Below are 14,682 nucleotides of genomic sequence, written 5' to 3'. Positions count from 1 at the left end.
TGCAGCTAGAGGACAGGCTTTAATGCAACGAGGATATTTTTCTTTTATTGTGTCATTAAGGATGTTCTTGGTGTTGTAGATGTTGGTAAAGGTTCTATATAAACTATTGTCAGGTTATGCTATCATTGTATCAATATATATACACTGTATGTCTTTGTATTAAAAACAAACAAGCAAACAGAAGCTTTCCAAGTGTCATTAGTTTTGTTTTCCTCTTCAGGTAATATAACCACACGAATCCGAACCACAGAGACTGGCTCTGATGAAGCCATCAAATCCATTCTTGAACAAGCCAAAAGGGAGCTGCAAGTACAGAAAACAGGTACGGCCTCATTTCGTCTCTTGCTACTTTTACTTCAGAATTTAATTAAAACAATTACCATGAGCTTTCTGGTCAGTTAATTATATTCTTAAAACCTTGAATGTAGGTTTGAAGAGCTTTTTTTTTATTATTTATTCAGTGGAGTGGTTTCTGTCTGTAATGCAGCCCAGGATAAGTTAATACACATCACTGCTTGACGGGGTCTTTGTTCAGTGCTCTCCAATTCAAGCCCCAGGGACACAACTGCGTGGGAGAGGGAACTGAGTGGATTTGCCTGAGTGAAGGTCACAATCCAGCCAGCAATTACTAGTACCACAGTACCATCTTACTGTGGACATCGTGTACTAAAATTAGAACATAGGCAAACTCAGACATGACTTCGGTTACAGAATGTAAGGATATAGGGTTTTTTCAGGGAGTGAGCTGGCTAATCCAAAAAGCATTTCCTTTTCCAAAAATTTCATTAATGTTTAACATCTTAGCCTGAGATAAGTTTAATTTCTCATTGTAAGCTGTCATGTAGTTAACATTTCTGTCTACTCCACAGCCCTCCCAACTTTGAAAGAGTTTCCAGTACATTTAGAGGGCTGATATGAAGTAGAGAGTACTTTGCAATACTTCTGTTTCGTTTTTTAAAATAAAAACTGATTTACAGTTTTGGATAGTCATCTTTGAAATGAAAACTACGCTAATCTCATGGCAAAATATTAAAGACCAGTTAATATATGATCTAAATAAATAAGTTTATAGCGGCGATGATTACATAGAGAAAAATGTGGACTGTGTGCAGGAAACTGCAAGCACATTGTTCAGTAGCATGTTTTATCTAAGAGTGTTGGACTTCCTTTCAAATACTAACTCAGCCTCAAAACTCCCTATGAAACCAGTAGATAAAACAGAAGAGATGGTCTCACCATCTTTTCCCATTTCTTAGTTTTTCACATACCTTATAGCGTGTGACAGGAAGGAGTATAGGGAGACAAATCGGGAAATGTATTCAGGTGAGGTGTATCAGTAGAATAATACGCAGATTGTTTCAAATCATACTTCATTTTGAGGTTACTTCTTGCAGTGTATAGGTTCCCTGCCACTCCCTAGTGCTTCACTTTTCCCAGTCTTTGTAGAGCAGCTTTCAGAGGATCTGGTTTTCAAGCACCGGGGTCCTCAGCGAAAGCTAAGTTAAATGGAAACAGATGCCATTGCAAAAAAAAAACTTCTTACTCTGCAGAGATAGGTGTACACCCATGTTACAGTCTCTGCTCATGTCCTGAATGCTGCAGAACAGCCACATGGGTGCTGGGTTCACCACTGAGATACCTCAGTCAGGTGCAGTCTCTCCTGAAATGGGGCAGAGAGTGATGGCTGGGAGTCATCCTGGTTTCTGTAGAGCTGTTTATTTCAATGATTGGAACCACGGAACAAGAAAACAGGAAGCAGGAGCACATTTGGCTTGTCAAATTAAATAACGAAGCCTTTTACTAAACTTCTTGCTTTGTTGTAATTTGTGCGCTTTATTTTTGGAGTTAAAAGGACTCACCTTATTTATATTGTAAGTGGGTATTAATAGTCTGTCCAGGTGGATGCAGCTGTGTTCAGTGTGTGCGTTACGATTCATTTGTGGAGATAAAAGTGAAAGGTTAAATAACTTTGTAAATAGAACTATAAAATGTTATTGACCACTTGGGGGTGAGGGAGGAAGAGTTGAAGGCTTGATTTTCAAAGGCATTTATTTGAAAATTTTTACAATGGTGGAAAACTTGCAAGTAGTAACAGACTTGTGCAGCTGAGTCAGTGTGTGCAAACTTCCAGCACTTTGGCAACGATAAAAATTTTCCAGTGAAGAACTTTGGAAATCTTACCTTATTTTGAAAAGTGAGAATCTTTGCTTAGTTGAAAACTCCTCCCTCCCATCCAGAAATGTATTGCAGCCCGTTTTCTTGCAGGGAAATATTTACAGTAGCGCATGTTGAATATAAAGCATATTCCTCTGTTGCATTTAGTCTTTTGGTTGTTTTTCATAGCTGAGCCGGCTCAGCCGCCTTCTGCATCTAGCAGTGGCAATTCTGATGATGCTATTCGATCCATTCTGCAACAAGCCCGACGCGAAATGGAGGCACAGCAGGCTGCCCTTGAACCTGCCTTAAAAACAACACCTTTATCTCAAGCTGACATTTCTATCCTGTCCCCCAAACTAGTATCTACACCTGCAATGTCTTCGGTTTCCAGCTATTCTCCTTTGGCCATATCCCTGAAGAAACATTCATCTGTCACTGATTCCAGTATCTCTGCATTGCAGAACCTCTCTGGGCTCAAAAAGGAGCCTCAGGAGGCACCTGTTTTAGAGCTTCATGGAATAAGTGATTCTGCCCAGGGTATGTTGAGGCATGTTAAAAATGAGTTGGGACGTGGTGGTGTTTGGAAGGACCATTGGTGGAATACTGTGCAGCATGAGAGAAGAAATGCAGCTCTTCCCGAAGATATAAAAGTTGAGGAAGCCAGTGGTGGAAAAGAAAAGGTCAGCAATCAGACTAGGCCAGATCGTAGCCAGCTCCAAGGACCATCTTCTTCAGAGTATTGGAAAGAGTGGCCAAACGCTGAATCTCCGTACTCGCAGAGTTCTGAATTGAGCATGACTGGGGCGAGTCGCAGTGAGACGCCACAAAATAGCCCCCTCCCTTCATCCCCTATCGTGTCCTTGTCAAAGCCATCCAAACCTTCAGTTCCTCCACTGACACCTGAGCAGTATGAGATTTATATGTACCAGGAAGTGGATACAATAGAACTAACGCGTCAGGTCAAAGAAAAGCTAGCAAAGAATGGCATCTGCCAAAGGATCTTTGGGGAAAAGGTAAAGAATTGGTTCTCTCTTGTTACCCCAGTGTTTTGTATGTGCATTATGCTCCTCGCATCGGTACAGAGCTCAGTTTAACACAGCTGTGCATACGGAAGGGGTGTGCCACATGTGTCTTACGAAAAAATGTTTTTGCTTAGCATGTTAAAAACTTTAAAAATATGCTCACAAAGGAAAGAATTAGTTCCCTTGTATTTCATGAATTGCATAGATTTTACATAAAGATTGGCTTCAGTTGCTTGCAATTAGAAATGGGGCCCCCGAGTTCAGAAACACTGAAAGCTGAAGCAAACATTATTGAGACTCAGTATTTCATGCTTAATGTAATGAATTCATGGAATATTTGAGTAATACCATTGTCGTGACTGGAGAGTCTTAAATTTGTTTTGAGTGAAGATTATGGACATGAGAGCATTTTTCCTTTTTTTTTTAATATTTGGAAAAGTGCACAAGGGTATTTGAACAAACACAAGGAAAATCCCCTGCATCTCCTTAGTCTTAAGTCAAGAGTTCACGGTCCTTTCTTATACCTGGTGCTCCACATCTCAGTGTGCTTTCAGACCTTTTAAGCAGTTTTTGATTACAGACACGCAATGTGTGATTAGGTCTCGCATGCTGGGCTCTGAGCACATGGGAGCTGGGGGGTCCCCGACCACCAGAGAGCACCTTCCAGGCTGCGAGGAGTGCTGGACATCTGGTGTTTCTTCTTCCCATAAAGAACTGAATCAATCTAATAGCATAATAGGAGCTGGCATCACGCTATTACCTTTTCAGTAAAATGTAAAATGAAAAGCCTGACCTCTCGGGGTCATTAAGGATCCCGTGGCACCTTTCATTAAGTATGAATTTTAACCCCTGCACCTGTGCTGAATTCCAGCAAGCCACTGGGCTCTGCCTGTCTGAAATCCCCCTTTGCTGCAGTAAGCTGTGCTCCGAAATGTTTACTTCCATGGAGCAGCTGCTGCTACAGGTGAAAGCACACCTCGTTACAGTTCATACCAAAAACAAATCAACCAAATGAAGGCCTAGTCTCAGAAGTCCCAATTATTTTTGTTTGAGAACAAAATACATGACAATCATGTCCTGTTTTATCTCCTTCTGTGAGCTGGTATGCTGTGTTTTTCCTGTTAGGATCGATGAAACTGTTTGACACTAAATATGGAAAGCATGCAAATCTCGAGCCATCCTTTTGCTGTTTGTACTGCCACTCCATTCCTGCAGGGAAAAAAAAAAAAAAAAAAAAAAAAAAAAAACTCTCCAGAACAACTATGGCAGGAGAAAAGCATTTCAATCCCCGTACATATATCTGTCATTTTGAAGTTTTGCTAATTGACTCGAGCAATGTAGCAGTAGAGGAAGCCGAAGTGACTTAAATTACCCCCTTAAATTACCCCAAATGTGTTAACGTGCCATTCTTGGTTGCTTCACTTCAGGTATTGGGGCTGTCCCAAGGAAGTGTCAGTGACATGCTCTCCAGGCCAAAGCCATGGAGTAAATTGACACAAAAAGGCCGAGAACCATTTATTCGTATGCAGCTCTGGTTGAATGGTGAGCTGGGACAGTGTGTCCTGCCTGCACAAGGGCAGCAACAAGGACAAGGTAATTAAAATTCCACTATGTTGTTTGAGTTGAGGAGGAGGAGGAGATCTTTTTAAAGTTGCAGTAAGCAGGACTTCCACCCCGCGGCAGCCCAGGCGCTGGTGGAAGGGGAAGCGTCCCGCCTCGCATCCCTGCCGGTTCCTAGGGGGACTGGCTGGGAATGTTTACACAAGAAGCGCTCGGTTATGTGCAATTGATAAGCAGCCGTTATCGAGTTCCTAATGAGGGCGATAATATTTAGGCATGAATCCGATAAGTAATTCCAAAAAAAAATTGGCCGAAAAGCTGGAAAATGTTGTGTGCTGTTTTCTAGGGTTGCATAGGGGATTTTGATATTGTTCCTAGGAGAATATCGATTGCTTTCTCAGGAGGCGAGCTAGAACTCAGCTGTAAAGGGGGAATGCTGTGTTGCAATTATGCTTTTATTGTGGCTCTCTCTTATCCTAATACCCATTGATACAGAAAGGCCAGACTAGAGTTTGACCTCGGTTGTACCCTTATAATGCCACTGACTTAAATGAGCAGTGTGCCCTTGCTGAGATCAGCGGTTTGCTATTTGTTGAGCCTGCTTACTGTTTAGTTTGTGGTTTGGCATCTCCTTTTATTGTTCCCTGATTTTCCTCTCCTCTCTTATCTAGTCCTTCACTCTGTGACATCATTACAGGATTCCCTACAGCAGGGATGTGCAAGCTCAGGTAATCAGCTGGTTTCAATGATTTGCTCTGAAATAATTCTCTGTGCTTTTGTTACATTTCTTTTGCTTTGATGCTGAGAGGTTTCTCTTGTTTTGTTGTATCATACAGGAGACCCTTCAGGTTTTTTTATTAACACAGTTAATTCCTCCTTCTCTCCTTGTTGCTATGGCAGATGTAGGGAGTACACATATTTAGCTGCATACATTAGGTAAAGAGACTCTGTCTGATCTTAGAGATCCTTGGCTCTGTAGGGTTGTTGTGTTTTTTTTTACCATAGTTCAGCTTATCAACTTGACATGTGACAATGGCTGTAAAACAAGCCTTTCGTTTGTAATGTGATCTACGTACTCCAGCTGCCTTATTCACTGGCATATTATTCCACTTTCATTTGCACAAAATCTGCTTTGTTAATTTGAAGGTGGGGAAAAGACCATGTTATGTGCTTCTGTTTCAAGCTTCGTTAAATATTCCAAGCCGACCTTTTTCCTCCCTCCCCTTTCCATTTGCAAAAAAAAAAGCAGATGCAGCAAAGATGAGTGTCAATGAGAAGTGAATTGCTCAAGGTTTTCTGAAGATGGCCACAGTATAGGAAGGAGCAGAACAGCTGTGTTCCTGCTGTTAGATACCAAACTCTACCCACACAGACTTTTTACCAGTGATATGCTTAACTGATGTAAAACACTCAGGCTCTTTTCTACCCTAGGAAAATACTTGTCCTCCACTCTGTACTTGCAGCTAGTATTTGAGAGTGATTGCCTTTCAGGATACAGAGCAGGATGGGGTATGTTCTTCTACCTTCCTGCCATTCTGAAATACTCTCCTCAAGTTTGTTAGCTTTATTCTGACTGTCTCAACTGAACTGTTTTTCCGCACTGCTGGGAAACTATTTTGCATTCTAAAAGATTTTACTAGAAGAAAATCCGTGATGAAATTCAATCCACGTTTTTCCTAAGAAGAACAGTGGGAAATAAATAGATAAAAGCAAAAAATGCCCCTGGTGAAACAAGCCATAAAAACAAAACCGAAATGGGAAAAATTATTTGCAATCATAGAGCTATTGTTACTTATAGGCGAGCATTTAGCAAACATGGAAATTTCCTGTGACATTTTATACGCTGCTGTTCATTAAGAGTGTGCCATTGACTACTTTTTGTAGCATCAATACTATGCAAGAGTAACTGTTATAGTTATAAATGCCTAAGACAGCATGGAAAATATGAGTAATTAATTATAGCCACTTTAAGAGGAATTTGAAATCAGAGGAGCTGGGAAAAGGCTGCATTGTTATTGCTAATCATCATATTTATGACTAACTGTAATTATAAAAGATTGAAAGACAAGCCCATAGCATTAAAATTCGACCACCTTAGGGATTCCCGTGAGGATCACTGGTAGCTGAAAGTGATTTCCTTCAGGAAGTTGGGTTTTGCTGCCGTGATATTTTGCTCCACTCCCACACTCCCAGCCTCGTTTGTCAGCTCCTGCCCTTGAGCTAATATTGTGTGACGCGACATGTTCCTATCAGCTAATAAAATCATATTATTGATGATCGCTGTCCTTCTTTCCTTAAAGCAAACTTACAAATGAGAAAATGGGTTCGTGCCCTTTTCTTCCTCTTTCCTGATGATTAGAAACAAAATTGTTTTACAAGGCGTTCTTTTCTCGGCACCTCTCTCCGGATGGAGGAATAAGGAGGGTTGTGACACCACGCAGAACAAAAGAGCAAAACCAAGATATTTGAATGAGGAAGGGCAGTTTGGTAATTTTCTTTTATTAGCAGCTGTTCTGTAATTAAAAGCGCAGCAAACAGTTTGGAAAAGGGTAAAAATAATTATGCATTTGTGAAAGATCCTCTACTGCAGGGCAGAAAAAAAAAAGAAGAAGCTCCTATTCTCTGGTCTTCTGAGACATTTCCCAGGAAAATATAGGCAGAAAAGGTTGCATACTTGTAATTTTAAAATAGAAATTAATCAGACCAATTTTAAAATGAGAAAAGGTCTGAAGCCTTTTCTACGTAATATAATTGGCTCAGAACTTGTTGAATGCGTGAAGGGAAAGAAGTGAAATTAAACTAATACATTCAGTGGCTCCTGAGTGCTTTGCCAAGAAGGTCTTCAGTGTACAGAGTGTCAACATGCATAGTAACGTCTCAAACTTTTATTAGCCGTGAGTATTTTCATTACTGTTTGGCACTATTATACCAAACTAGCAAGATTTTCTGGATTTCTGACCCAGTTAGTTATGCTTCCAGATCATAAGGTTTTGATTAGCACCTCATTCATGAAAATCTGTTCTTCTGTCCAGTAGTTTTCCACTGCCACACGTGGACAGATGGACCCATCAGCCTTTTATATGTAAGGATGAATGGTTAAGATGGATAAGCATCATATATATGTATATATATATGTATATATATAAATCAGAGATTGCAAAGAGAAGCCTGGCTCATTTTTCTTCTTTTCAAGCACTGTTTATGACTTTTTGAAAAACACAGCCTGTACCGAAATTACAACCAGGTACATACCTGTATTTTGTGGCTGTGACCTTGGCCAAGGCTCTGGCGATTAGAAGAATTTTGTGCAAGTTCCAGTGAACGTGTTTTACACAAAAATGGTGTCTGTACCCTAGGTGGTCAAAAATAGTATCGCTATGCCTTTTCTAACATTTTTTCTGTGTATTTCTTTCCACCTAAATGCTCTAATGCCCTTGGGTAAATCTGCCTTTTTAATGATTTATGTGTCAAAAGCATGGACCAAATCACATGGAAAAAAAAGTTGAATTAGTGTCACCCAAGTGCATCAGCATTTTTTCATGATGAATTTGGCCCTTATTTAGTTGCATTACTGATGATCAGAGCTGGGTTGGGCTTGGAAAGTGGCCATGTGTCAGGAGAAGCTTTATGTGCTTGGATATTTTTCTAAATACTTGTACTGTATATAGCTCTTATTAGTTTGTTTTATTTTGGGGTCTTATATCTTTAGTGAGCATCTATATGACATTAAGACCAAGTTTCTTTTTCGGTGCTGCTGATTTCATAACTACTCCCAGGAAAGCTGAATTTTTATTCACTTTAGTATTTATCCTCTGTGAAGGACATATACTCTCTATATACTACATTAAAGACTTGCAAATACTCAGTGGGAGAAAGACGTGCCTTTTTGGTGTGTGTTTCTGTAAGGGTCGTCTTATGACCTAATGTGGAAATCTTCATTTGCCGATACAGCTGCGGGTGATCTCAGGGGATTTTGAATTTCCCTTTTGTTTGTCTTCCTTTCTGGGTATCATCCATCATTCCTAACCTCATGCTGCTTAGCAATAGTAACGCTCATGGGAGTTGAAGAAAGGATTATAGCAGCATAAAATGGGGAGCTAATTAGAGCTTGTTTCAAAATCAGAATCTAGCTTGAGATAATTGCATATTATCTGGTGATTTAAAAACCCAAGATCTACTGTATTTAGATCAACTAAAATATGCATAAAAGCCTTATTTTCAAAATAAAACATTTGTAACAACAGGGAGATTACTTCTTATCATCTCTTGGGAAAGAAATCTGAAAAAAATCAGAATGCAATCTATGCTGACTGTAGTTAGGATATTAGCAGACATACTGGGGAATGGTGACAGACCCAGGTATCCCTTATATTTTTATTTATATAATACTCATTCCTGTAATAGCTTTCAGTCCAGGAGCTGGCAAGTGTGCAGGTAGTTGATGTTGTTCGGGGTAGATGTCCCTGTTTATCCGATAACAGAAGGGTGCTGTCACATCTTACTGCTCTGTGAGAAGGAATGGGGGGAGAGCGTGCCTTTCGGGCTTGCTATTCCTGTTCAGGATTACCACCCTGACATGCTTACCGAGAGCTTGCTGGCCACGGGGTGGCAATGGAGAAGCTCTGACCTCCCCACCCCATGGTCCGTGATGATTTCTTTCATTGTTCTGTTTTGTGTTGGGTGAGCAGAGCCGTCGGATGGTGCTCCAGGTGTGCTTGGGACCAGCACACGGAGAAATGAATCCTTGGTACCTGGTGAGCGCAGGAGGGCTCGGTCCGGTGATGCTGAAGGATCTCCCCAGATTTTAGTCGTTTTTTTCCTGGTGAATCAAAAAGAAGAGGGAGATTGTTTTGCAGTCCTTTGCTGGCATTCTGAGTTAACAAAACTGTGCCTGGCATGGAGTGGTTCTGGTTAATGTGGTCTGTAGCAGGGAAGAGAAGGGAGAGCACGGGGCTTTGTCGTGGCTCAGAACTCCTTGTACGCACAGGTTATGTTCAAAGACCAGCTTGTGAGTCTGCGTGTGGTTGAGAACGTCGTCTCCTTTTGTGCTAGGTACAAATGCATTTGTAAAGTTCAGAGCTGAACAACAAAGTCAGCCGAGCAGTTATCTCCGTAAAACCCTAAGCCCCACTGGTGCATACTGGGGAGGTTTCCACATTCTTCCTGTGTGGCTGGAGGTTGCGGCGCTGCAGCAGTTGGCCCTGGCTGTCTTGATTTCAAACCATAGGATATCAGTTGGCTTCTCGTAAGGGCAGCTGTTGTAGTCTGTCTGTAACGTGTGTGATCATATTCTGTGCCATTTCCCTGACATTTGGACCATGAAAACCTTCCTGGCAGCCTTTATGGTATCAATAAAGCTGGGAGAATCGCTGTCAAGGCACCTTACTGGGACCTGGGAATGCAGCGTGAAGTCAGTGCTTCAACTTCCTTCTTAATATAACATTGGATATCATTGCCAGGCATCATCTGGTCATTTCTGCCTGCTGCCTCGGCCTGGCCTCCACAGGCTGTGCCGCGGGGCCGCAGTCCTTTGTCCATCAGCGACGCTTTGTAAGGAGTCGGTGTTGGTAGAGAAATTCCTGTCCTAGTTACATTCTTTTCCTTCCATTGAACCACCCAGTGATTAAACTTGCAGCAGATGACTCCGTCCTCATTGTGGTCATAGCTTTACTATTATAAAAGTGCTAAAATAAAATACATAATCACAGAGTGAACACTATTTTCTAGGCAGATATTCCTTGCGGCTGAATTATAATGACAAAGCACCAACACACTTTTCATATTAATATGGCAAGAGGAGACTCACGCTGTATTCTGAAGACAAATTTAATTCACTCTGAAGCGTGGCTGTGAGTTCATAGCGTTCGTTTTGGAGAAGTTCCCCGGTCAGGTGGCAGCACTGCTTTATTTCTGTGGTTAATTCAGGAGTGGGGGTCCTTCACCTTCACCTGCCCTCAGTGTGCGTGGCCGGGTCTCCAAGCAAGGAGCTCGTGTGCTGGGCACACTGCTGCCACTGTCATTTTAAAAAGCAGAGCTCATTAATGAACGTTTGTTTTAAGCTCAATGGAAAAAGAAACTCCCCTGACCATTGCTGCTATGCTTCTCCGGTAATTTGGAAGAGTATCAGCCTGCACAATAGTTGCTAAAAAGTGGGTGTAGGTCGTGAACACATGCTTCCACCGTAACGGTGGTGTCAATCGGTGCACGAGCCTCCTGTGCACTCTTCAGGCATTTTTTAAAAGAAATCATGGTCGTTGAATATGAGAGCTGTGTAAGTTCCACTTTTCATCATCTCCTTGCTTATTACTTCATTTCATTAATTACCAGCGTTCGCTGTCCCTCCATTGCTCGTTTGGAGAGGAGCAGCCCCTTTGGGGAGCGGGCCCACGTTGCCTCCTCTGCCTCTTCCTGGGCACGGGGGGATTCTCCTGCCAGCTGCCAACTGCAGCGGAGCTGCCTCAAAACGATGAGCCGATACGTTCGAAAGCCAAATACAAAAATAACTGGAGCAGCACTGAAACGTGAGCGAGGCCGTCACAGCCGTGCTGTGGCTTCGGGGAGGGTCAGGAGCTGGGGCGATGGCTGCGCCCTGTCCCCCGTGGGCTGGCAGCTGCAGAAGGGGTCAGGAGGGCTCTTCTCCAAAGGGCTCGAGCAGTTTTCTGTCGGAAATGGGAGGCTCCGGCAGCTGGCAGGAGCTCACGGTGGTGGCTTAGGGGGAAGAGGAGGCACAGGGCCGAGGAGGTGGCTGCGGGGTCCAGCCCCTGTGGCTGCCACCAGCGGGATGGAGGTGGCCATCGTGCTGGGTGCCAGCCCCACCGCTGCTCAACGAATTATAAAATGCTCCTCCGGTGGATGAAAATTACCTTGCTTTCAATTCAAAGAACACATAATGGGCTATTTTCCTCCCAAAATACTGAAAAGAAGGTGTGCTAGCACCGAATGTGCAGGTTGTTATTTCTTTTTTATAATGGGGATGGAGCTACAAGGCAGCCGCCTTCTGCTCAAAGTAGCTTTGACACAGGGAAATAAACAGCCTGCTAGACTCTGAATCCTCGTCTGATTATAAAGAGTTATGTATTACTTGAGAGCAAATCATCCCCAAGGAAAAAAAAAAACAGAAAATTACCAGAAAATTAATATCTTCTAAGGTACCTCCTAGCCTGTCCTTTGCATTAGAGTGCAGCAGAAAAGAGGAAAAAATTATGAGTTTGTCTCCCCTAATTTGATAGGTATTGGAGGTTTTTAAATTTGCCAACAGCCATTCAGAGAAACAGCAAATGAAAGAATCCAGTGATTATTTGAAATCTGTTAAGAACCACAACTTGCACTGAAAACAAAACAGGTTTCAAATCAAATTTAAATACAAGTGAAAATGGGAAAATGTCCAATTCATTAGCCTCATGAAAGGAAAAAGTCTAGGGACAATCAGAAACAAAAGGTAGGCCTGACCTGTAAGTGCCCCACTTTTTGTACTTCTCAAAGATTCTGCCAGAAACCCCTTACAGATGCTTGTTCCTGGGCTCTACATGTTATGCCCCACAGCGTGCTTGAAACGAATGATTGTTCCCCAGAAGAATCTTTTTGATACTACCCATTGGCACAGCCTGAGCTTCCCAAAATATCCCCATTTTGATGTCAGTGCTCCAGATACCTCCGGTGAGCCTGGCCGAGGACAGTGAGGTGCTTTGGAGGAGTCCTTTTGTCCTTGTGAGTTACTCTCAGTTGTCCGGCCTCACTGCAGAGCCCAGGCCCTGCTGATTTTTGGGGTGCTCCCCGTTGGGTTCTCCCCTCCTTGGCCTTCTCCTGAGGTTCCCAGCCCCACATTTCTGCCTGCCGAAGGGAGCCTGGGTGCAGGTGGGGGCTGACCCTGGGTGCTCCCCGGAGAGGCGAGGTGTTAGGTGAGCTGCCCGGTGCCCGCCCTGGTGGCTCGCATTTGTTTCTCTCTTTTACCCCTCTGGAACTTGGCTCCTAAAAATAGTGCAAGTTTGAACTGGCAGATGTTTCATTTGTCCTTTACGAGAGGACCAAAATTAGCCTCTCATTTGGCACCTAAATAAAGCAACTTTAACTGCCTTTATACGAACTTTGCAATTACTGTCTATTGAAGTTGCAACATTTTGTGGGGTTTGGTGGGGAAGAGTATTATGTAAGCAATGCCCGTACCTAAAAAGCCACCAGACCCTGAAAGAGAGGACGAAGAGGAGCAAGCCCAACTGTTGTTTAGGGGTGTTTTTTTTTTATTTGTTCGTTTTTTCTTTTTTTTTTAAAAAAAAAAAAGTGTTTTCTGATCTGTGGCAGATTTTTTTTTTTCTAATTAAGGTTTCATTTAAAAAAAAAAAGGCAAAAGTAACTTGGAAATGCTCAGAGAGCTGCCTGTTGTAAAGGTAAAAAAAAAAAAATCTAATAAAAGGACAGCAATGGTTTCTGTAATTTTCAGAGAAAAATCTGCACAGAATGCCTGAAGCTGGGTTAGCAGTGGGACTCCCCAGGGGCAACAGAAAGATGTTATAATCAATTACCACATCATAACACTGATGTATGATAATTACTGAGTGTTCCTCCTGAGATAGTGCAGCATTTGGCTGGGATGCGGCTCTTTCATGGTCCACTGCCTGATTAATATGCAAATAATAGGCTGATTGCATGATGAATGCAGAAAATGAGTTCGCTGATAACGTGAGCACCGAAGCGGGAAGATGATAAATTACTTTTACTGACTGTCCTACATTAAGTACCCTTTCTCAACAATTTTATCACAAATTAAGTAAAGCAGTATGGAGAGATTATGAGGACGTGTAAAATAATGTACCTTAATAGCTTTTATAATATTGTTGCATACAATGAAAATGTCATTTTGTTTCAGTACTTTTGCCAGCACTCCTCCCGAAGAGGAGAGCATTAGGTATAGCGGTGTTCAGGGTCACTCTCCTTCAGCTGCTTGCTCTTAAGACGAAGAACAAGCCCCTGCCGTGGCTGTTAGATGGGACTTTTCTAGCAGGGAAGGAATCCAGTCGTTAGCCTCGGATCCATCCCGTAAGCATCTCGCCCATAGCATATGAATGTGCACATTGCTTAGAGGGGGAAATACATATAAATGCAAAATGGGACGCAATGCACATACACATCCTGCTTCCTACTCTTGTAGACAGATGAAAATCTTGAAGGGCGGTGTAGATACACCTTCACGTTCAGCCTTACAACAGAGAAGGACATCAGACAGTCAAAAATACTGTAAGGCTTCAAAGTTAGTGTCTAATCACAAGGTCATCGAGTCAACAACAACACAATAAATTGCCACAGAGCCTCTCTAAAAGCTCTAAGTCTGTTTTCCAAAAGGTATTGTGCACGGGTTTGTTTTGATTATACTAAAAATGTAACCGTGTGGGGTTGTGGCATCTTGATTGATTGCTTTCGTGACATATTTGTTTTAATATTCAGAAAAATCCTTAATAAAGCTTGTGCACACAAGCTGTTTTAATAATAAGGTTATTGAAAATATTTTCCAACACTTATTTCTAAATATTGACTTCTGACTAAGTTACGGAAACCCAGAAAAATCTGAATATTAAATAAAGATTAACAAAGAAGAGCAATGTCTTTTAAAGCAGCCATGGTTTTCCCATTAATCATCTAAATTAAAATCTGATTTCATCTTATAAATGGTTTTTAAATTGTTTAAGGGTGATACTGGGAAAAAACAAAAATTTAAAAAAAAAAGAAAAATCAGCACTTTTCAATGCAAATATCCTTAGGAACCTATGTGCAAGCCAGCAGGTATTTGAGGAAATTCTCCCTATGTGCTTGTTGCATTGCTTACCTCTTCCATAGGCATCTGATTTTGGCTAGGGACACTTGGAAAGGATTTGGGGCTGCTGGTCTGCCCCGGATGGTGTTCTGATGTTTCTCATTCTGTCTCTTCATCCAACTAAAAAGAATTCTAAAG

General features: G+C 41.9%; 1 protein-coding gene across 10 annotated transcripts in view; it reads left to right on the top strand.

Annotated features, from left to right (window-relative positions):
* The window catches only part of CUX1 (cut like homeobox 1), a 268,204-nt gene that overhangs the window by 200,997 nt on the left and 52,525 nt on the right, over positions 1 to 14,682 (top strand). For 4 of the 10 annotated variants that reach the window (XM_068656092.1, XM_068656089.1, XM_068656088.1 and 1 more), the window contains 4 exons: positions 221 to 322; positions 2,344 to 3,170; positions 4,607 to 4,772; positions 5,411 to 5,467. The exons of 1 other annotated variant lie outside the window; for it this stretch is intronic. In XM_068656092.1, coding sequence (XP_068512193.1) covers positions 221 to 322; positions 2,344 to 3,170; positions 4,607 to 4,772; positions 5,411 to 5,467 — 1,152 coding nt within the window. The remainder of the gene's footprint in view (positions 1 to 220; positions 323 to 2,343; positions 3,171 to 4,606; positions 4,773 to 5,410; positions 5,468 to 14,682) is intronic. 5 more of the 10 variants (XM_068656097.1, XM_068656093.1, XM_068656090.1 and 2 more) reach the window with 2 other exon arrangements.

The sequence above is a fragment of the Anas acuta genome, chromosome 19, assembly GCF_963932015.1.
Source record: "Anas acuta chromosome 19, bAnaAcu1.1, whole genome shotgun sequence".
Lineage (NCBI taxonomy): Eukaryota > Metazoa > Chordata > Aves > Anseriformes > Anatidae > Anas > Anas acuta.
Note: the sequence above shows the minus strand (reverse complement) of the source record. Positions and strands in the feature narration are given on the sequence as shown.